This window comes from Cervus canadensis, chromosome 24, assembly GCF_019320065.1.
Source record: "Cervus canadensis isolate Bull #8, Minnesota chromosome 24, ASM1932006v1, whole genome shotgun sequence".
NCBI classification, from domain to species: domain Eukaryota; kingdom Metazoa; phylum Chordata; class Mammalia; order Artiodactyla; family Cervidae; genus Cervus; species Cervus canadensis.
Window position 1 is genome coordinate 39,190,491 of NC_057409.1, and position 22,434 is coordinate 39,212,924.

At 39.6% G+C, this 22,434-nt stretch overlaps 2 protein-coding genes across 2 annotated transcripts in view; both read left to right on the forward strand.

Annotated features, from left to right (window-relative positions):
- Positions 1-435: 435 nt before the first annotated feature.
- On the forward strand, positions 436-2,478 carry LOC122426596 (cytochrome b5-like). Its single transcript, XM_043445638.1, has one exon. The coding sequence runs from the start codon at positions 480-482 to the stop codon at positions 882-884; it is 405 nt and encodes a 134-aa protein (XP_043301573.1). The 5' UTR covers positions 436-479; the 3' UTR covers positions 885-2,478.
- An 8,428-nt stretch (positions 2,479-10,906) lies between these two features.
- Positions 10,907-22,434, forward strand: part of DYTN (dystrotelin) — a 59,802-nt gene continuing 48,274 nt past the window's right edge. The window contains 6 exon segments of the mRNA XM_043444780.1: positions 10,907-10,967; positions 12,681-12,755; positions 15,583-15,784; positions 17,662-17,686; positions 17,688-17,748; positions 18,269-18,369. Coding sequence (XP_043300715.1) covers positions 10,907-10,967; positions 12,681-12,755; positions 15,583-15,784; positions 17,662-17,686; positions 17,688-17,748; positions 18,269-18,369 — 525 coding nt within the window.

Consider the following 22,434-nt stretch of genomic DNA (forward strand, 5'->3'; position numbering starts at 1 on the left):
GTTTGATTTGGGCCCCCACATTCCCATAAAACTGTTCTTAGGGAGCCTTCAATAGTCAGGTTAATCATACACGGAGGTTACTTTTTAGCCCATAGTTAATCTCCTTGTGGCTCCCAGGGACTGAAGCATTGACTTGTCTCTACTTTCTGAAACTCACCTGCCTTGGCCTTTGCACCGTCGCTGTCTGCTGCTTTCTTTGGCTTTCCCTTCTCATCCTTCCTCTTGGGTTTCTCTTCCTCATGCTACTTAAGTGATTATGTTTCTCAGTCATACTGTTACTTAGCCTAATTTTATCTTCACTTAAAGCACTTTTCTTAGACAGCCTAATAGTTGAACATGCTTTTGCCCAAAGCCAGAGCTGCTGACTCCTAAGTTCTATCCCATCCCAAATAGCAACCCTGACCTCCAGACAGAGTCAAAAATCGAGGCCTCCCCGCTCTCCTGCTGCCTTTAGGGCCTTAGGCTCTCTGCGTTAAGAAATGGCCGAGGAGTCCAGCAAAGCCGTTAAGTACTACACTCTGGAAGAAATCCAGAAGCACAACCACAGCAAGAGCACCTGGCTGATCATACACTACAAAGTGTACGATTTGACCAACTTTTTGGAGGAGCATCCTGGTGGGGAGGAAGTCTTAAGGGAACAAGCTGGAGGTGATGCTACTGAAAACTTTGAGGATGTTGGACACTCTGCAGATGCTCGAGAATTGTCCAAAACATTTATCATTGGAGAGCTGCACCCAGATGACAGATCAAAGATAACCAAGCCTGCGGAAAGTATTATTACTACCGTTGATTCTAATTCCAGCTGGTGGACCAACTGGCTGATCCCAGCTATCTCGGCACTGGTTGTAGCCCTGATGTATCACCTCTACACTTCGGAAAACTAAACGCATTCTCAGAAGCCAGTGGAAGAAAAGACTGCTTTGGTCCGGGGAGAAAGAAGCCACCACTCTTAACTTTGACTGACAGAACCCTTCACCTGAAAATAATCTGAATACACCTGTTTTCCTTTCCTCCTACATTAGACACAAACCAAAACTGTTCCATTCTTTCAACTACTGAACTTCTAGAGTGTGCCTTCTTATTCGTCACCTTTGTTCTGATGTTCCATCACTACATCATTTGCTTATTGTGGACAAGGTCTTTTAAAACATACCACCATGCTGAGCTGTCTGTTGGGTATATAATTGTCTTTCATGTTTAGAATCTGATTACTTGGCGGTCATTTAATGCTCTCGTCTTTCAGACCCAAGTTGTCCAAGGTGAGGAGGGGTGTCCTTGGGTCATTTGTTATGCTGCTTCATCTAATTGAATGATCAGATTTTGCATGTTTCTAGTGTAGGGTTTTTTTTTTTTTTTTAAGGAAATTAAGGAAGGCCCAGAAATAATAGCTTAAGGATTGCTAATCATTGTTCTACAAAAAACAACCGAATAGATAATAAAAGGAGAAAGTGGCCTGCGAGACCTAGAAAAGATACTCTATCTTGTCTTTGATTAAAAACACCAGCAGTGTCAACAAGAAGCCTGAGAACCATGAGACAACATTGCCGCTGTCCCATCTCTGAGCTTAAACAGTTTGCACAAAGCTTCTGATTGCACAGAGATCTTCAGCTGACAGTTTCTCAGGTTCTACAGACTCTCCTTCAGAAGTGAAAACTGCTTTTGTGCCCCCATAAGGAAATCTTGATTCCCTAATCTGGCTTTTTTGGGGGAGGGATCTAACCAGCATTTATAGAGTATTTTCTTCTACTACATCAAAATATGCACTTTTAAGCTCAGACGAAAGTTTGAGTGAGGTAGACAACATTGTGGGTCACAATTCAAATTTAAGAGAATCGTACAAAGCATTTTCTAAGACTGTGAATCAATGAAGCTAGGCAGTAATGAAAAAAAAAAAAGCCGGAAATATAAAAATACTTGCAGGTGGAACAACACACTGCCAAATAACACGTGGGTCAAAGAGGTCTCAGATAATTTTAAAATGTCTTGAACTAGTGATTCACTAATTTGTACAAACACACACTTGAGATTATGGGACATTTGGAGTCTTGATTTTTGGAGAAATTTAGCTCTGGTGACAGGCCACGGGGAACTCTGGTGTGACTCTGATTCAACCATCCCATTCTTGTTTATTTTCTACCCTGTGCTTTTTTTTCCTCTCAAGAAACTTGAGAGATGAATTTATAGACTCGAAGTACATCATAGTTAGCTATGATTGTCCATTGGCATACTAGCCGACTGACGAGCCATGGCATTCATCAGAAATATCTAAAGCACATTAAAGAAGTTGTTTAAATTTCAGAGCATACATAGATTTTTATAATCAATGACATGTACCACCCTCTGCCTCTTTTGTGACTGGAGGTTGGAGTGAATGTTGGAGAGCTGTGGGGGAGGTGTCTGTATCACATGGGAAAATGCCTGGCAGAGGACTGCTTTGTCCAGATTTTAATAAACATATTCCTGGAACAAAAAAAAAAATCGAGGCCTGTTCAGCACCCTGAACAGCTCTCCTCTCCCAGCCAGTATTCTCGAAAACTGAGCTGTCAGTCTGGTAGCCACTAGCCACATGTAGCTATCAAGCCCTTGAAATGTGGTTAGTCCAAAATGAGATGTGCTACAAGTGTAAAAAAGACAGGAACAATAGAAAATATCTTAATAATTTTTATGTTGGTTACATCAGTTCAGTCAGTCGCTCAGTCGTGTCTGACTCTTTGAGAGCCCATGGACTGCAGCACGCCAGGCTTCCCTCTCCATCACCAACTCCCGGAGCTTGCTCAAACTCGTGTCCATCGAGTCAGTGATGCCATCCAGCCACCTCATCCTCTGTCATCCCCTTCTGCTACTGCCTTCAATCTTTCCCAGCATCAGGGTCTTTTCCAATGAGTCAGTTCTTCACATCAGGTGGCCAAAGTATTGGAGTTTCAGCTTCAGCATCAGCATGTTGGTTACGTAATAACTTGATAGATTGCCTGCTTGCTTAGTCGTGTCTGACTCTTTGCAACCCTTTGGACAGTAGCCCGCCAGACACCTCTGTCCATGGTGTTTTCCAGGCAAGAATACTGAAGCAAGTTGCCAGTTCCTTCTCCAGGGGACATTTCTGACCCAGGGATCAAAACTGAATCTCCTGCATCTCCTGCATTGCAGACAGATTCTTTACCCACTGAGCAAAGATTAGATTAAATGAAATACATTAAAATTAATCTCACCTGTTTCATCTTAAAATGTAGCTGCTAAAAATTTAAGCTGACATTATTTGACACATATTATATTTCTCCTATTGGACAGCAATATTCTAAAAGGTTCTCATGGCTACTCATGATGCTAGGAAATCTCTTTAAGCTTCTTATTTTCCCCACCGTGTGGAACCTTCTGGCTGTAGTCCAGCATTCCCAGTTTCTGACCTGTTACCTTTCACCTGGCCTCTGCTTGATCTCCAAGCCTTCTCAGAAAGACACCTTGACCGACATGTATACCTGACCTCTCAGATCACCTTAGTTCCAGGCTCTGCAGTCCAAGGACCATGCCCTGAATTCAAAGCCCAGGCCTCGGGGGCCAAGTCCAGGTTCCACATTCCTGGATTCCCAAGTGTCTGAGAGTGGGTTCCAACTGCCTACTAGACATCTCCATTCAGCTGTCTTATAGAAACCTCAAACTCAGAGGTTAAAAAATGAATCCCCCTTCCACCTCTATGTGCAAACTTTTTCCTCCCCCGTTATTTCCTACACTTGATCTCCCTTCCACAATCAATCAGCCATCAATCCCTGTCAATTTCACTAGCAAATTATGCCTCATATTTCCCTGCAATTTTCTCTCGCTAGCTCCATTCAGACCCCTATCATGTTACAGAAAGTAAAAAATTAAACCCTTCCCATAATGTACTCCTGTCCCTAGATAAATAAAGTTTGATAGAGAGTTTTACAAATTCATGTTTAACTCTGTAGTACATTCTGGTGTTATTTTTGTTTATGATCTGAACTGTGGTACCTATATCATGTTTTTCGAAAGAGTTATACATCCGATGGTCTCAATATTATTATTAAATAAACTATCATTTCCTCATTGGTATAAACCACTGACATAAACCACCAATATAAAGGGAAGTTGTTGATTCTCATTGAGTTAAAATATCATATTTATCATATGCTAAAACCCTTTGTATACATAGGTCAGTTTCTGATTCCTTCCTATTCCATTACCCTATCTTTCCTTGAAATAAACACACATTGCATTTATTCTTACAGATTAATTTTATATTGTTTTGTCAAGTTCCAAATGATAACTGGAATTGGGGTTGGAATTGCCTTAAATTTTGGGCTTCCCTGGTGACTCAGTCAGTAAAGAATCTACCTGCAATGTAAGAGACCGCCTGCAATGCAGGAGATCTGGGTTCCATCCCTGAGATGGGAGAAACCCCTGGAGAAGGAAATAGCAACCCACTCCAGTATTTTTGCCTGGGAAATCCCATGGACTAAGGAGACTGGGGGGCCACAGCCCTTGAGGTCCTAAGAGTTGAACACAATACAGGTACTAAACCACCAACCACCACATCAGTTTAAATTTATAGATTCATTTGGAGTAGAGTTCACATTTTTGTGATATTGAACATTCCTACCCAGGAATGGAGGAAGTAGATGTCTCCATGTATTCATATTATCTATAATGTCTTTCAGTAAAACTTTATAAGGTCTTATACAATGTTTCCTGTACTTTAGACTTTTTTTAGATGTTAAAATTACCTGTTATAATTATTCTTTAAAACAATGATCCTCAAAGTATAGTTCCAGAACTGAAAGCACAAGCATCGCCTGAGATCAGAAATGCAATTCCCAGACCCCCTCCAGACTCTGGGGGTAAGACCAGCAATCTGAGGCAAGATAAATTTGAAAACCACTGATATAAAAGGAGTTACTGATTCTCAAGCAACTGTCCAAAATCCAACCAACTTGCAGATGATCATCATGAATTATCTAAATAGAGATCATCCATAAATCTCTTCCTTCCCGAAATTCATAACTCTTATTTTTATGTTTCTGTAGATTAGAATTCCAAAACAGGGACAGCAAATAAATTCCTACTATATTATTACGTACCAGCTCCAATGGACTGATACTGACATTCTGGAGGGCTGTCCTTCAAGATCTACCCAAGAGACTCTGCCCCGTCTGGTACAGTGTGGAGGGGACAGAGGTGGCCCTGATGCCCTGAGGTTTGTCTCTCTGCTTCAGACTAGTACAGGCTCATAGTGGTGACATGGGCTGTGGGGCTGATTTTTCTCCTAGTTGAACTGGGGTATCTTTTGTCTACCACATTTATTAAAATTTGCCTTTTTATTTCTGACATTTTAAGTATGTTTTCTTCTCTTCCGAGATCATGTCCCATGTATCATGTACCAAGATCAGTTTTTAAAAATCAGACTGGCTTTAACCAACATATTCTGAGAATTCACTGATTCAATAGTTTTTTTCCTTCTTTTAATATATAAACCAACTGTTGAACAAAGTTTGAATTCCTAAACTAAATCTTTCTATATACTGGAACATAATTTTTAATATGTTCTTGAAAATGTTTGATATGTTTATCTTTGCTTTCATCTTATATAAGATATGTTTATTTTTTATATATCTGATTTAGGGGATATTTAGATGATACATTAGACTTCTGAGTTGATACTGGAACAATTCCATATTAGACAATTTTCCTTGGCCAGTTACACCAATTTCCTTCAAAGCTTCAACTCAGAATTTAACTCAGTTAAATTTTTTTCAGTTATAACAGTGTAATTTTTTCAATAAATCTTTATCAGATATTAGTATTACAGTTATGCCAGTGTCCTAAAATAAACTGGGGAGTTTTCTCAGTGTTTCCAGTTTTTAGAAAAGTTGAGTAAAAGTAATTCCCCAATCCCTTGAAAGTTTAAAGGAATTTGCCTGGAAAACCATCTCTTCTTATGGTTGTTTATCTTTGAAGACTGTTTCTCCTTGTTAAAAATCTTCTGTAGTAACTAATCTTTCAAATATTTTTAGTGAATTTTGATGATGTCTATTTTCTATTACATATATATTTTCAAATTTGTTGGTATAAAATTATACAGAGCATTTTTCCATTTTAAAATATTATCTGTATCTATAAATATAAATATTTTCTCATTTCTAATGTTTTATATTTTTTCCTTCTCTATTCTTGTCAATTGTTTGCTTAATTTACTTTTCTTACCAAAAAAGCCAGTTCCTGTTCCCGCCCCCCCCCCCAATTCTATTACTATTATGGTTTTGCAGCTTAGGTACTTATAGTATTGAGAGTCATTCTTTTTTCATCTTTTTAGCCCCTAGATAGTGCTTAATTTCAACTTTGATTTCTAAATTGACCTCATGACATTTATAAAAAGTTTAAAATATGTTTCACAATGACAACTTTAAAAAAAAGTCTTTTCATTGATTATTTCTAGTTTTATTGCATTGTGGGCCAGAGAACGTGTCATTTCTCTAGTTCTGTAATATTTCTGCTACTTTTGAAATTCATTAAATTTTCCTTGTGGCTGAATCATGATCAATCCTATCATCTGGACCTGAGTCATTGAAATAAATTCTTATTTCTAATTTCACCAGTAACCCGTTCTTCACAACTGATGGACTGAGCTTTATAAAGTTTCTATCAATCCCCAGGAGGACTTCCTTGGTGGCTCAGTGGTAAAGAATTTACCTGTCAATGCAGGAGATTCGGGTTCGATCCCTGGGTAAGGAAGTTCCCCTGGAGAAGGAAATGGCAATCCACTCCAGTGTTCTTGCCTGGGAAATTCCATGGACAGAGGAGCCTGGGCTGGCTACAGTCCACAGGGACACACGACTTAATGACTAAATAACAACAACATCAATCAATTCCATGCTTGCAAGAAAACTGCAATCTCTTTAATGAACTCACACCAACCTACCCCACGCCCTCCCTCCCCCAGCTCTCTGATCAGCCAGACTGATCTCCTTGGTCCCCATACACCTGTGACTTTGCACCAGCTCTGCCTAGACCTGGGAAATGCCATTCCCCCAAACCCTTCACCTGACTTAATGCCCTGAAGATTTCCTATTTTTCCTTCAAGAGTCAGCTCTCACTTCATCTCCCCTGAGAAATCATCTGTCTGCACTCCTATGTGTTTAGCCCTATTATCAGTTCAGTTCAGTTGTGTCCAATTCTTTGTGACCCCATGGACTGTAGCATGTCAGGCTTCCCTGTCCATCACCAACTACCAGAGCTTGCTCAAACTCATGTCCATTGAGTCGGTGATGCCATCCAACCATCTCATCCTCTATCGTCCCCTTCTCCTATTGCCATCAATCTTTCCCAGCATCAGGGTCTCTTCAAATGAGTCAGTTCTTCACATTAGGTGGTCAAAATATTGGAGTCTCAACTTCAGCATCAGTCCCTCAAATGAATATTCAGGACTGATTTCGTTTAGGATGGACTGGTTGGATCTCCAAGGGACTCTCAAGAGTCTTCTCTAACACCACAATTCAAAAGCATTAATTCTTTGGAACTTAGCTTTCTTTATAGTCTGACTCTCACATCCATGCATGACTACTGGAAAAACCATAGCTTTGACTAGATGGATCTTTGTTGGCAAAGTAATGTCTCTGCTTTTTAATATGCTGTCTAGATTGGTCATAGCTTTTCTTCCAAGGAGCAAGAGTCTTTTAATTTCATGGCTGCAGTCACCATCTGCAGACCAAAAAGTAGTCTGTCACTGTTTTCATTGTTTCCCCATCTATTTGTCATGAAGTGATGGGACTGGATGCCATGATCTTAGTTTTCTGAATGTTGGGTTTTAAGTCAACTTTTTCACTCTGCTCTTTCACTTTCATCAAGAGGCTCTTTAGTTCTTCTTTACTTTCTTACATAAGGGTGGTGCCATGTGCATATCTGAGGTCACTGATATTTCTCCTGGCAATCTTGATTCCAGCTTGTGCTTCATCCAGCCCAGCATTTTGCATGATGTACTCTGCATATAAGTTTTAAAAGTAAGGTAACAATATACAGTCTTGACGTACTCCTTTCCCAATTTGGAATCAGTCTGTTGTTCCATGTCCAGTTCTAACTGTTCCTTCTTGACCTGCATACAGGTTTCTCAGGAGGCAGGTCAGGTGGTCTGGTATTCCCATCTGTTTGAGAATTTTCCACAGTGTATTGTGATCCACACAGTCAAAGGCTTTGGTGTAATCAATAAAGCAGAAATAGATGTTTTTCTGGAACTCTCTTGCTTTTTCTATGATCCAACGGATGTTGGCAATTTGATCTCTGGTTCCTCTGCCTTTTCTAAATCTATCTTGAACATCTGGAATTTCACAGTCCATGTACTGTTGAAGCCTGGCTTGGAGAATTTTGAGCATTATTTTACAAGCGTGTGAGATGAGTACAATTGTGCGGTAAATTGAACTTTCTTTGTCATTGCCTTTCTTTGGAATTGGGATGAAAACTGACCTTTTCCAGTCCTGTGTCCACTGCTGAGTTTTCCAAATTTGCTGGCATATTGAGTGCAGCATTTTAACAGCATCATCTTTTAGGATTTGAAATAGCTCAACTGGAATTCCATCACCTCCACTAGCTTTGTTCATAGTGATGCTTCCTAAGGTCCACTTGACTTTGCATTCCAGGTTGTCTGGCTCTAAATGAGTGATCACATCATTGTGGTTATCTGGGTCATGAAGATCTTTTTTGTATAGTTCTTCTGTGTATTTTTGCCACCTCTTCTTAATGTCTTCTGCTTCTGTTAGGTGCATACCATTTCTGTGCTTTATCGAACCCATCTTGGCATGAAATGTTCCCTTGGTATCTCTAATTTTCTTGAAGACATCTCTAGTCTTTCCCATTCTGTTGTTTTCCTCTATTTCTTTGCACTGATCGCTGAGGAAGGCTTTTTTTAATCTCTCCTTGCTGTTCTTTGGAACTCTGCATTCAGATGGGCATATCTTTCCTTTTCTCCTTTGCCTTTAGCTTCTCTTGTTTTCTCAGCTATTTGTAAGGCCTCCTCAGACAACCATTTTGCCTTTTTGCATTTCTTTTTCTTGGGGATGGTCTTGATCCCTATCTCCTGTACAATGTCATAAACCTCTGTCCATAGTTCATCAGGCACTCTGTTTATCAGATCTAATCCCTTGAATCTATTTCTCACTTCCACTGTATAATCAATCATAAGGGATTTAATTTAGGTCATACCTGAATGGTCTAGTGGTTTTCCCTACTTTCTTAAATTTAAGTCTGAATTTGGCAATAAGGAGTTCGTGATCTGAGCCACAGTCAGCTCCTGGTCTTGTTTTTGCTGACTGTATAGAGCTTCTCCCTCTTTGGCTGCAAAGAATATAATCAATCTGATTTCGGTGTTGACCATCTGGTGATGTCCATGTGTAGAGTCTTCTCTTGTGTTGTTGGAAGAGGGTGTTTGCTATGACCAGTGCATTCTCTTGGCAAAACTCTGTTAGCCTTTGCCCTGCTTCATTTTGTACTCCAAAACCAAATTTGCCTGTTACTCCAGGTATTTCTTGACTTCCTACTTTTGCATTCCAGTCACCTGTAATGAAAAGGACATCTTTTTAGGGTGTAGTTCTAAAGGTCTTGTAGGTCTTCACAGAAATGTTCAACTTCAGCTTTTTTAGCGTTACTGGTTGGGGCATAGACTTGGATTACTGTGATATTGAATGGTTTGCCTTGGAAATGAACAGAGGTCATTCTGTTGTTTTTTAGATTGCACCCAAGAACTGCATTTCAGACTCTCCTATTGACTGTAATGGCTACTCCATTTCTTCTAAGGGACTCTTGCCCACGGTAGTAGATATAATGGTCATCTGAGTTAAATTCACTCATTTAAGTCCATTTTAGTTCACTGATTCCTAAAACGTCGATGTTCACTTTTTGCATCTCCTGTTATAACCCTACTACAAACGTACATATTTTGTTTCTCCCTTGACATTGAGAACTCCTGTTTTTTTGTAATGCCCTCAGTACCCAGCATAATACCTAGGACCTCATAGTCACTCAAATCTTGGGTGTTTTGTGTACATGAGAGGGGGACACATTAATGAATAAATAAACAAATATGAATAGCTATTTTATGTTGACTTAACTGCAGATGTCTCTATAAGCAAGCTTTCACACATAGTAGAAACTTGAGAGATACTTTCTAAATTTGTGGTGTTTTTTTCTACAGCTATTCCTTCAGACATTCATTTAACAAATATATATCATGTATTCCTTTGAAGACACAGATGATTCAAGCAAGAAGATCCCATCAAAGATTGGCCATTAGAGAGAAATGAGCATAAGGCAAAATAGAGAAGGCCACAGGCTGGGAGAGAGGTCAACCATGGCAGTGTGGGAGTGCTGAGTCAGAGAAAGAATAATCATGGGCTTTCATGGGTCACCACCACCATTTCTACCAGCATCATCTAAAATGATAGCAAACACCTGTAACGTCAAAGTGTGACTTGCAACCCATTTGTGTGTCATGAAATCAGTTTAAATGGTTAAACTAGAACTTTTTTTTCATGTTTATGTAGGTTATTTATTTATTCTAAATTTGAGAATTTTAAGTCTAGATAATATGAATTCAGTGGTCAGTGGCATTCTTTTAGATTTTCCTTTTTCTAGAAATGAAGACTAATCATTTCAGTCTCAACCAATCAAAAGTTCTATTTTGAGGTTGTTATATGTCTCTTAAACAAAAATCAAACTTGAAAGATCAGTGAAACAAATTAAATTGTAGGTCCTCAGCAGAAGTAAGAGAGATAATTATCTGTATTTTCTTTTTTAAATCATGTGAATACCCTAGGAGGAGAGTAATGTGATCCCTATTAATCTGATGAATACACTGAAGATCAAAGTAAACTAGTTTCCCCAAAGAAAAAAGGAAAGAATGGACCTAGATATGGCTCCAGCACTTTCTCTTCTCCACACTGTGAAAGGGGTGAATACATACTCTGTGCCTGGTAAGTGCTCAGAAATGCTAGCCACTATTGTAGTGATGTTGGTGGTGTTAAAAGAAGGTATATTAATAATTCTTTTCTGATTATAAAAGTAACATGTGCTCTTCACCAAAAATTTAGGTAATATTGACAAGTAGGAAGAAAATAACCAAGAATTCTAGCACTCACAGATACACACTGTTAACAATTTTGATGAATGCCACTAGAAATCAAGCTCCTTGTGGCAAGAATTTTTATCTGTTAACTGCTATGTTCAAGAGCCTGGACTTCTGCCAGGGTCATATAGCAAGAACTCAATAAAAATCTGCTAAATGAATGGATGGATAGGTTTTGAGTAATTTTCATAGATGCATAAATATGTGTGTACATATGAGTAGAATATGTTAACAATTTATATTCTACAGATAGTTTTTTGTCTTATTGTTTTGTTTCACAAGGTCATTTTGTTTTTGTATAAAAAGCGGATAGCTTCATAGAGGAGTCCTCCTCGTTGGGGGACTGATTACTTAATGTAGGGCACTATGAGAATGCTCTCTAGTGCCACCTGCAGCCTAGGATAGTGTTGCTGTTTAAGTTGCTAAATTGAACCTATGGACTATATAGCTCACCAGGCTCCTCTGTCCTTGGGATTTCCCAGGCAAGCATACTGGAGTGGGTTGCCATGTTACAAGTGTTTGATATCATTTTAGATGATGCTGGTAGAAATGGTGGTGATTACCCATGAAAGCCCATGATTACTCTTTCTCCAGGGGGTCTTCCTGACCGAGGGATTGAATCCATGTCTCTTATTTCTCCTGCGTTGGCAGGAGGGTTCTTTACCGCTAGCACCACCTAGAAACTTTTTTCTTTTTTGGATCACACCTCATAACTTTTTGGAGAAGGAAATGGCAACCCACTCCAGTACTCTTGCCTGCAAAATTCCATGGATGGAGGAGCCTGGTGCACTACTGTCCATGGGGTTGCAAAGAGTCAAACACAACTAAGCAACTTCACTTTCTTTCTTTTCTTTCATAACTTATGGGATCTTAGTTCCCTGACCTGGAATCGAACCTGGGCCCTCAGCAGTGAAAGCACAGAGTCATAACCACTGGACCACCAGAGAATTCAAGGATACTGTAGAACATTATTATTTGCTCCCAGGTAGGAAAGAGCAACGGGCTTCCCTGACAGCTCAGTGCTAAAGAATCTGCCTGCAATGCAGGAGACACGAGTTCAGTCCCTGGGTGGAGAAGACCCCCTGGAGGAGGGCATGGCAACCCACTCCAGTATTATCGCCTGGAGAATCCCATGGACAGAGGAGCCCGGTGGGCTACAGTCGCAGGGCTGCAAAGAGTCAGACATGACTGAAGCGACTTAGTACTTGTACCAGGAAAGAGCAATAGCCCTTGTTTTCCTCACCTGCAAAATAAAGCAGGGCTACATGCTCTCTTGCCTTTCCAGGTGGCTCAGTGGTAAAGAATCTACCTTCCAACACAGGAGATATGAATTTGATTCCCGGGCAGGGAAGATCCCCTGGAGAAGAAAATGGCAACCCACTCCAGTATTCTTGCCTGGGAAATCCCATGAACAGAGGAGCCTGGGGGACAGGGGTACAGTCCACAAAGAGTCAGATATGACTTAGTGACTAAGCAGCATAACATGCTTGCTAGGATTTCCTTACAAGATTTATCTAATGGGAGAGTCCTTTATCTATGATATTTCATGTTTTCTTTACAGATGCCCTTAATAGTATTGAGAATTCCACTTATAGAACAGCCTTCAAATTACGATCACTGCAAACCCTGTGTCAATGTAAGTGCAGGCTTTCTTGAAACATTGAAATAATCTGACCCTGATAAATAAAGTAAAATGCACAAAGAACCGAAAACTCCCCCATGTGAATGACTGCTGAATCCAGAAGGTTGGACCTGTGCATGTACCCCCCTTGTAACAGAGAAGATGAAGTGGGTAAGATACTCCTGTGTATTCAGACTACATGCAGCTTTGATAATTATTTGTGGATGAGAATTTTAATTCTTAAAAAAATTTTTCCTACTTGTTTCTGGAATGTTTTTGTTGTTGTTGTTTATTTTTCAGGATACCATTATTGATACAAAATAAAATCACAAAATAAGTTAGTTTAACTTGTAGATTCAAATATAAACATTTCTAAATTCCTCCTACCACTTAAAATTTGCATTTTTAAGCTGTTCCCCCTATCTGTTTCTGAACCTGCAAAAGTAAGTTTGGAGGAATAATCCTCAGGCCATAAAGTTTAAAATTTTCTTGAGAATTTTCTGAACTGCTCTTTTGCATCAAATTTTATCTGATTGAATGCCACCATTTCTTCTCCTATACGGTTATAACTAGGTAAAATGTGGTAAAATATAGTAAAATGTTTATCCCGTAAGAATTCTCCAAAACAAAATGACTGGGTCCTGACCATGAAAAACAGGCATTCAGCATATCTAAAGTGTTGATTTCTAATGAGTTTTATATTGCATTTAAAAATCACTTCATGTGAAATGATTTATGACATTTATTACAGCAGATCTAAATGAAAATTTTTTACATATATATATACATGTATATATAAAGGTTGAAATTTTTTTATATATTACTTTCTGCCTAATAGGTTAGATAGACTAGTGGTTTCCAAATTGCTTCAGAGTGGACATGGGTGTGAAGTAGGATAAGAAAGGGTCAGCAAAGCAGGAAAAGGAAGTACAGGCAAGCCAAGAAAACCCAAAAGACAACCCAAAAGTTGTTCCTGCACCAGAACAATTCTGTTTTTCTCTATCTTTCATACTGCACTTCTGTGAAAGAATCCCTTTGAAGAAGGAATTCTTGGCCTAAAATGTTTTTATTCATGGATATAGATAAATCACTAATTCCAGAAATTCACAAAAGACAGAATATGCTCAATAAAAAATTCACCCTCAATTATGCTGTTTTCCTGGAGAATGTCTCCTAGTAAAGAAATTTAGCAGCCAATGTTGTACGAGCCTCCATCATTAATGCCTGTAATTGATGTAGTGTAATCTGAGGATGTACCTTTTTCAACTTTTTATTACACCTGGCATCAGAAACAGTGAATATAAATAATACTCATTGGAAATAGCAACAGTACACACAGGAAGAAGCTGGAAACTTCCACCTATAGAAGATAGCCACACAAAATTGGAAAACAAAAAGAAAAGTCCCAGACACCAAGATAAAGTATATCGTGAGCTCCAGGTGGCAGGATCTGGGGAGCTAGAGAGCGTTGCTGCCCAAATCTGGTGGTGAGATGAATGGACACCACTATTATCTGTTTTGCTGTAGTATAGAACTCTCTGCGGAAGATGCAGCCTCCTGTGTACCGCAAGCCAGGCTGAGGTGATAGGTTTTGCGATTGAATAATGATAAAAGAGTTTGCAGCCTCCACCACCTGCAGCCAGGTTTTTATTAAAGTCACATCCCCAAACCTACCCCCTCACTTCCTTAGACTCTCCCTTAAAAGCGGTATCAGAGAACAAATAAAAAATTTTTATTATACTTGCTAGATTTCTCATCTGTGAGGTTGATTTACGAAGTAGACAGAAACGCGGGGTTTTATCACTGCACAAGCTGAAGCATTTTAAATGCCAGCAGCTCTTGGTGCCACTGACATCCCCATCTCTCAGATGGCACGAGTGGGTGTTTATTCATTTTGTCTGTCATTCTCCATCTGCAAGAAACCATAGGGTTGGTTCTATTTCATTCTCCCTTATCTTTGTTGCCTTGTAACATTTTTAGGAGAATGTGATAAAAAAAAATATGTAACAAATAAACCATTATTTTTTGTAAGCAAACTTGGTTTTATTAAGTGCCTTCCAGGATAGTAATACTGATGGGACCAAGATCAAAAAAATAAATATTACTAAGGCAAGAGTGATACCTAAAGAGTCTGATAATTCAGCAACTGTTCTCTTATAAAGATCACTGGGTTTTTTAAGTAATGCAAGTATGTTTTAACATACAATATTCCTTCTCGAGCTAGGCCATGCACCAAGAAAAAAAAGTTATGTAAACATGAAAGGTGAATTTTCTCAATCCACTTAATAAAGAGTATAAAAAATGCTTTTCCCAACTTATCACCAGTATTCTAAATTCCTCAGAAAGCTGTTTTCAAGCTTTTCACTTCTTTACCTTTTAATTTCCTACTTTAAAGTCACATCTTAGAGGTTATACTGGGAATAATGTTCTAACTTTCCTTTGCTAACAAATGCACTTTTCTAAAATCAAATTAACTGTCAGCATAGGAATGCCTTAATTATGTACAAAATGGTGGCTCAGATGGTGAAGAATCTGCCTGCAGTGTAGGAAACCCAGGTTCGATCCCTGGGTGGAGAAGATCCCCTGGAGAAGGAAATGCATTCCAGTATTCTTGCCTGGAGAATCCCATGGAGAGAGGAGTGTGGCAGGCTTAGTCCATGGGGTCACAAAGAGTCAGACAGGACTAAGCGATTAATACACTGTATCCAAATTGTGGTCATATGTAACTCCCTTAAAAACTAGCTGCCATAAAAGAATGTCTTATAGACTAGATGCTGTTTACTTTTTTTGAAGCCTTTTGTTCCCAACACAGATTAAGCAGTGTTTCCTTTGCTTCCTGCAGTGGACTTGATTGGCAGTTCTCTGATTCAGCATGTCCTACTACGTCAGCATCTCTGGGAGGCAGGAGAAAGCACCCTCTCTCTGCAGCAGCTTTTTCAGGCTCTGCAGGCGATGTTCCAGAAAGTCAGAGTGGAAAAACCAGGACAGGTGCACCCCAGGGCTTCGGAACTCACTCTGAGCCTTCTCACTACGATGTATGACAGGTGAGGGTGAAGAGATCAAGCTGTGACCTAACAGGGGGTGTGCAGTTGCCTCCAGTCATTGACCAGCTGAGGATGCCTAATATTTGCTCAGGGTTTGAGGTCTAAGAAAGCTTCTTTGTTTGTTTTCCTCAAATGTATTACTCATTCAGAAGGGGAACAAAGAAGTACATGCTTAACAACCTCACTAACATAAATGAATCATGCAAAGCAATAAGAAGGAAAATCCACATTTTCATACAAACTGCATTTCCACTTCAGAGAAGCATGCACACCTTTTTCTAGGGCAATTACATCTATAGATACTAAAAATTACACTTTTTCTTGTTCAGTTGCTAAGTCGTGTCTGACACTTTGCAACCTCATGAACTGCAGCATGCCAAGCTTCCCTGCCCTTCATTATCTCCTGGAACTTGCTTGAACTGATGTCCATTGAATTGATGCCATCCAAGCGTCTCATCCTCTTTCCCTCCCTTCTCTTCCCTTCAATCTTTCCCAGCATGAGTCCCCGGTAATTTACTTCTTTGTTTATTTCTTTATAACCATTTATCAGTTTCTGTTTGTGGGATAAGATTGAATAACTCGTGCATAAATGGCTAACCTCTTGTCTTAGTCTGTTTGGGTTGCTACACAAAAATATCATAGACCAGGTGACTTAACAGACATCTGTTTCTCACAGTTCTGGAGGCTAGGAAGTCTAAGATCAAAGGCAGCTGCAGACACTTGGGTCTGGTGAGAAACCACTTGCAGGCACTCAGAGGTCCGTCTTCTGGCTGTATCTTCACGTGGTGGAAGAGAATGAAAGAGTTTTCTGGGGTCTCTTTTATAGTAACAGTAATCTAGTTCATGAGAGTTCCACCTTTGTGACTTAGTCATCTCCCCAAATCCTACCTCTAAATAGTAGTCTCTCACTAGGAGCTAGGATTTGACATATGACTTGGAGAGGGAAGGTACATAAACATTTCCACCTTGTCAAAACTTGATTATGCATGCTCTGGAGTAAGTGATGTTGTGTGTGTGTGTGTATATGTGTGTTTCACTGAACCCGAGTTTATCACTTTTTTGCTCCACTTCAGCTCTGTTTATCTATGTAGTCTTGACCCAGTTGGCTTCATCTTGTAGAATGGACTTTTAAAAATTCGCAGTGAATATAAAACATTTGGAAAGTGCAGAAAAGAGTAAGGAAGAAGCAATATCACCCCAAAGCCTGCATCCTAGAGACAAGGACAGTTTAACCATTTGGCAAATTCCTTACTAATTTATTGTTTCTTTTTTGTGGTGCAAATAATAAGTATGTCCTCAAGTGATTTTTTTTTCTTGATTTCAGGCTCCTTAGGCATTAAGCTTTTGGCTGTCCTTTCTATATTCAATGCCTGCCTCTAACAAACCACCTGCCTCTGATACATTGTTCTGTAGCTTTCAGAACTGCATAGCTGGTGGGCACAGGCTGATGAGGCTCTAGGTAGTGACCTGAGAAGAGGAAGATTTTTTTAACATAAAGGTTTGCTCGTTCTGCCTGCCCTTTGGTCCTTGTCTCTCTTGTTTGTTTTCTGGGCCCGTGAACCCTAAAGAAAATGAGATCACCTGGTCCAGGAAGAGAAGGTGCACCCCTGGGTCCCCAGCGCCTAGGCTAGTGCTTTGTACCGAGAAAGCACCCAATAAACATCTGTTGAACACATAAATGGATAAATAATGAAGGATGAAATATTTCTATTCAGTTCTTAGTCCTGTCAAATTCTAGACATAGGAAAACAGACCATGAAGAGCATGAACTTGTAACATGATGTCAGAAATGTTCCTTCGTAGTCATGGTTTTTAGAGAATAACCCTGCCTTTCCTATCCTTGCCTCTGTTGTTTTGTTGTTGTTGTTGCCATGCAGCACAGGAACGGGTTTTCTCAAGCTTTGCACCTGCAGCCGCCGCTCTGATCACCCTCTCAGGGGACAGTCCTCTTACAAAATACAGAGGTAACATAAGTAGGAGTTTAGAGTGTCTGAAGTGTGGTGACCACCAGACCTCTCCAACACATGATAGTCTTCACTCACTCCTGTATCCCCACTGCCACATGGCTCTGGTTCAGCTTGTACCCAGCAAAACTCAGAATTTTCCAAAATGTTAATCTGTGTGTTCTAACTATTCATAATTTGGTTATCCTTGATATTTGTTTGTATAGAGATTATTCAGACATCAGTAGTTCTTATTCTCTTAAAGCAGTCCCTATTCCCATCACCATTCACCAAACTCATGGTCTTTGCCATTGATATGCTCAATTATCAAAAATTAGAAATGTGTGTGGATCTTCACTACTTGTCAAGTTTCTTAGTTTGGGAAGCCTTCAAAATAGCAAGCGGATAATCAAGAATTATAACTTTCCCCTCTTTCCCCCTTTAGATCCTAAAAATTGTGTTTAGGATTCAAAGCACATACTCTTCAAAGATATATGGCAAGTATTCAACTAAAGGTTTCTCTTCCCCCTTATATGTCTAGCTCTTTTTCAGCTCTATGCAGAAAATAACAGGGGAGGTCATGATTTGGGGGCACGCATGACTCGAAGGGTTTTGAGAAACCTACTAACAGATCTACAACAGGTAAATCTCTAATGCTCAAGAGTTCTAAATGTGTTCCAGTTATATTTGTCATATTAATTATTAAAGGATCTTATTCTTTACAGTGTCGATTCTATCTTGATATAGTTCTCCAAGCAATCTCTCTCTTCTCTAGCCACTGGTAATATCTGAGTGTAGTCTGACCTATTGCAATTATTTCCTAACTGGTTTGCCCAACTCAGGCCTCTCCTTTCTCCAACTCTTCTTCCACACAGCAGCCAGTGACTCTTCCAAATGTCAATATAAATGCCTAAAATTCCTCATTGGCCATTTCTGGCTATAGAATAAAACCTAAACTCCTTAGTATCACAAGCAAAGCTTTCTCCAATCTTATATTTTCAAAAAGAGGTAAAATCATGATACTTATACAAATTTAAATGAATGCAAACAAATAAATATTTGTAACTCAAATATGGGTAACTTAAAAGTAAGTAAATATAAAAATGTATTCAATTTTTTATTTATTAACTATAAGAGGGCTCCAGTAAGATGTCACAAGTTGAAAGAAATAACTAAAGAACAAACTGATAGATTAAGAATGTTGTAATGAATTTGCAGGTGGACCCAAGAGTGGCTTGGGAAGGGGTGGGAGTTGTCACTCAACCAGGAGAGAATTCATTTGCATGTCCATAAATAGGAATTATTTGCATTGTGATCAGTTGTCAACAAGTTGACATTAATCTCTATAAAATTATAAGGTAGCCTAGTCAAAGAGAGTGATGCACATCTCTATAGGTTCAGATAATCCCCAATGAAAAGAAATCCAGTGGTTTCCTTTGTGTATTAATTTTTCCTGATACTCCTTCCAGCTTTGTCTCTCCTGCATATCAAAATCCTTACTGTATCTGACATGCTCCACTCCTGGCTTGTGCAGGTACATCTATCCACACACACTGTCTCTCCTTTACTTGACAAATACTGTTTGTCTTTCAAGTTTACTCAAAATATTAGTCACCTCGTCACTGAAAACTTCTTAAACTCCTTGTATATAACTTTGTTATAGCACTTGTCAAATTTTGTTGCAATCATGCCTTAGATATGTGCTTTTCCCACTAGGGTGCTTCTCAAGGGCAATGATTATATCTCAGTGATCTTTATGTCTCCAATAGCTTGAGAAGTGCTTGATACTAAAGTCTTCACGTGTGCATGCATATGTGCTAAGTCATGTCTGACTCTGCAATCCAGTGGACAGTAGCCCACCAGGCTCCTCTGTCCATGGGATTTTCCAGACAAGATTATTGGAGTGGGTTGCCATGCCCTCCTCCAGGGGATCTTCCTGACCCAGGGATCGAAACTGCATCTCCTGAAGCTTCTGCATTGCAGGCAGATTCTTTACTGAGGAGCTACCAGGGAAGCCTACTAAGGCCTTTAACAAGTGCTTAATGAAAACATAGATGAAATGCAGCCCTGAGTACTCAATAGTTGATTTCCATCATTTCCTATGCTTTAAGAATGTGCAAATAAAACATTGTTTTCATCCAATTAATAAGGAATCTAACCTCCTTAATGTAAATATGCTTCTTAATTGTAAAAAATGACATAACCAAGCAAGGTCTTCTGCAAATGGGTTATGTAGGCTCTGGGTTATTTTGTGTACAAGTGATTACTGTCTCTATATCTTTTACCCCTGCTTTAAGGATGTCTTTATTATTCTTCAAGCCCCTGTGAAATCCTCAAACTAGGTTTTCTGCACTGTGAAACTACAGTAATTTTCTGTGCTTTTCCCCCTGGTTCTGAACTGTAGGGAAGAAAAAAATTCTTTTTCCCTTACCCATCTTAAGTTCTGTGTCTGGGGCCCTGTAAATTAGACTTGTAAAAGAATTAACAAGAGAAAAACAAACCAAAGTATATTCATGTGTGTGGTGCCTGGGAACACCCAGTGATGAGTAACTCAAAGAAATAGATACGACTCAGGCTTGTAAGCTATTTTACACTACATAAAGGAAAGGGGACTCTGGGCTTCTAAGTCGGGGAGGCAAGTTTATGAGAAGATGATCAGGAAATAGATGGTGAACAAGGGTTGTTTAGTAGGGTTTGTTTGTTATGCACATTTAAGTCTGTGATTTCTCCACTAACAAGGGTTGTTAAGGGTCCTCCTCTTCCTAATAGGTAGAGGCAGACATTATTGGTAAAAACAAATTTCCTATATAAATGTAAGTTACCTTTACAAAAGGAAAACCTGTGTCCTATTTTTAGAGCTTTTTCTGCTTCTATTGGCTCTCAATGACTTTTAGTTCAAAATAATACATATGCCAAGGAGGTTTATTTGGGGGTGGCATATTCTGGTACACTGGAGAACCAAGGATTCTGAACGGGGGATTATTACAGTAAGAGTGGGAGGTGGATAAGGAGAAAGATTATCAGACAAGGAATACGATTTAGGAAAACCTACCCAAATTACCTTACTTCCCTGGTGGTCCAGTGGTTAAGACTCCACACTTCCACTACAAGGGGGATGGGTTTGATCTCTGGTCGGTATATCCTGCATGCCTGGCATGCATTGCAGGCCATGCAGTGCTGCCAAAAAATAAAATTAAATAAATAAAATATAATTACTTTTCCCCAAAACAATAAAAATTTAAAAAGTTACCCTTGCTTTGATTTGGTCTTAATATTAAGAGTTTATGTTCATACTGATTGCAATAATTAGTACTTAATTTATTCTGTAAATTTGAAACAACGTTTAAGATGCTCATAATTCTTAAGTGGAGCAATGATCTTTTTTTCATTTCTAAGGTTCAAACCTCAGATGTAGTTTTCAAAGACCTCTTCTGGTGGTTGCCCCAGCACACGGATCCTGTCACCAGTTTTCTGCTGACTCCCAGGCATATCTTAAGAAGTTACTGCCCCAACAATCCCCACATTTGAGGGGGAGACTGGGAAAATCTGCCCATCCCTTTATGCAATCAGCCTAGTTAGACTGAAGTGGTGAAGTGGATGTGATGAAAGAAGGTGGACGGAGGGGCATCTTCCTTCTGCAATCCTATGCCGCTTCCTCACTAGGACAGCTGGGCCCAGGCTGGCTCCCCACCCACGAGGCCCTAAAAATCTGCCCTTGTTTCAGGCTCAACCAAGGTCAACGAGCTGCTGAAATGGCAGCTCCTGCTGCGCCCTCTCCCCCTCATGCATCAGTAGGCTTCTGAGAAAGCTGTTAGGAAGGTGGAGATTTGCATAGTAAATTATCATCCCATTGACTTCCATTAAGAACACCGAGATGGGTTCCCATAGAAGACTCCGGGCCCCTCTGTGTGAGCCCACTCCCTCCCCCGAGAATCCTAATTATCATTTCAAGCGGTGTTCTGCCTATGCTGCAGGCCCTCTAGCCACATTTAATTCTTCCTTAGATTATCTGCAAGAAATTAGTCAAATGGGCACAAAATCTTTGTGCACACACTTAAGAGCCAAAAATGTAGGTTAAAACCCACAACAGAAGTGAATTTTCTTTTGACTGATATCAGAATCCCAGAACTGGCTAGTGGATCCTATCTGATTCACTTTCCTTACTGTACAAATGAGGCTAAACCTCTTTCCCAGGGCTCAAGATACCATCCAAATAAGTGGTTCAGTTCATCAGTATTCGCAGGCCAAAGTAGGGGTAATGAGTTATTTTTTCAGACAAAAGCCAAATAACACATCATGTTTAGTTCAGCTGGTGATGGGGTTATTATTAATTTAAAGTACAAGCCATCTTGTCACGATTACACAAATGTTTGTTGACTTCTGCCTGGCTAATTGTCAGCAAAGTGGTTCTAAGTGCCACTTTCCTGATTAGAAGAATGTTTATTCGAGTTGATGGACTCAGCAGGGGGGTCTTTGAAATTACTTCTGAACTTGGGAGCAATGCCTGCTGACAATCTGTGCTGTAGAAGGCATCAGACATGAAATTAGGACACGTGACCAAATGGGCATAAATGGAGGTGACAGGTACATGTATCTGTGCATATAGTTAATGTCAGGGCCAAGTCCCTGGCCATCTCAGCAGTCACAGGGTGTTCTCGGTCCCTTAGTTAAACTCCTTAATGTGGCTGAGTGAAAGATGGAAACCAC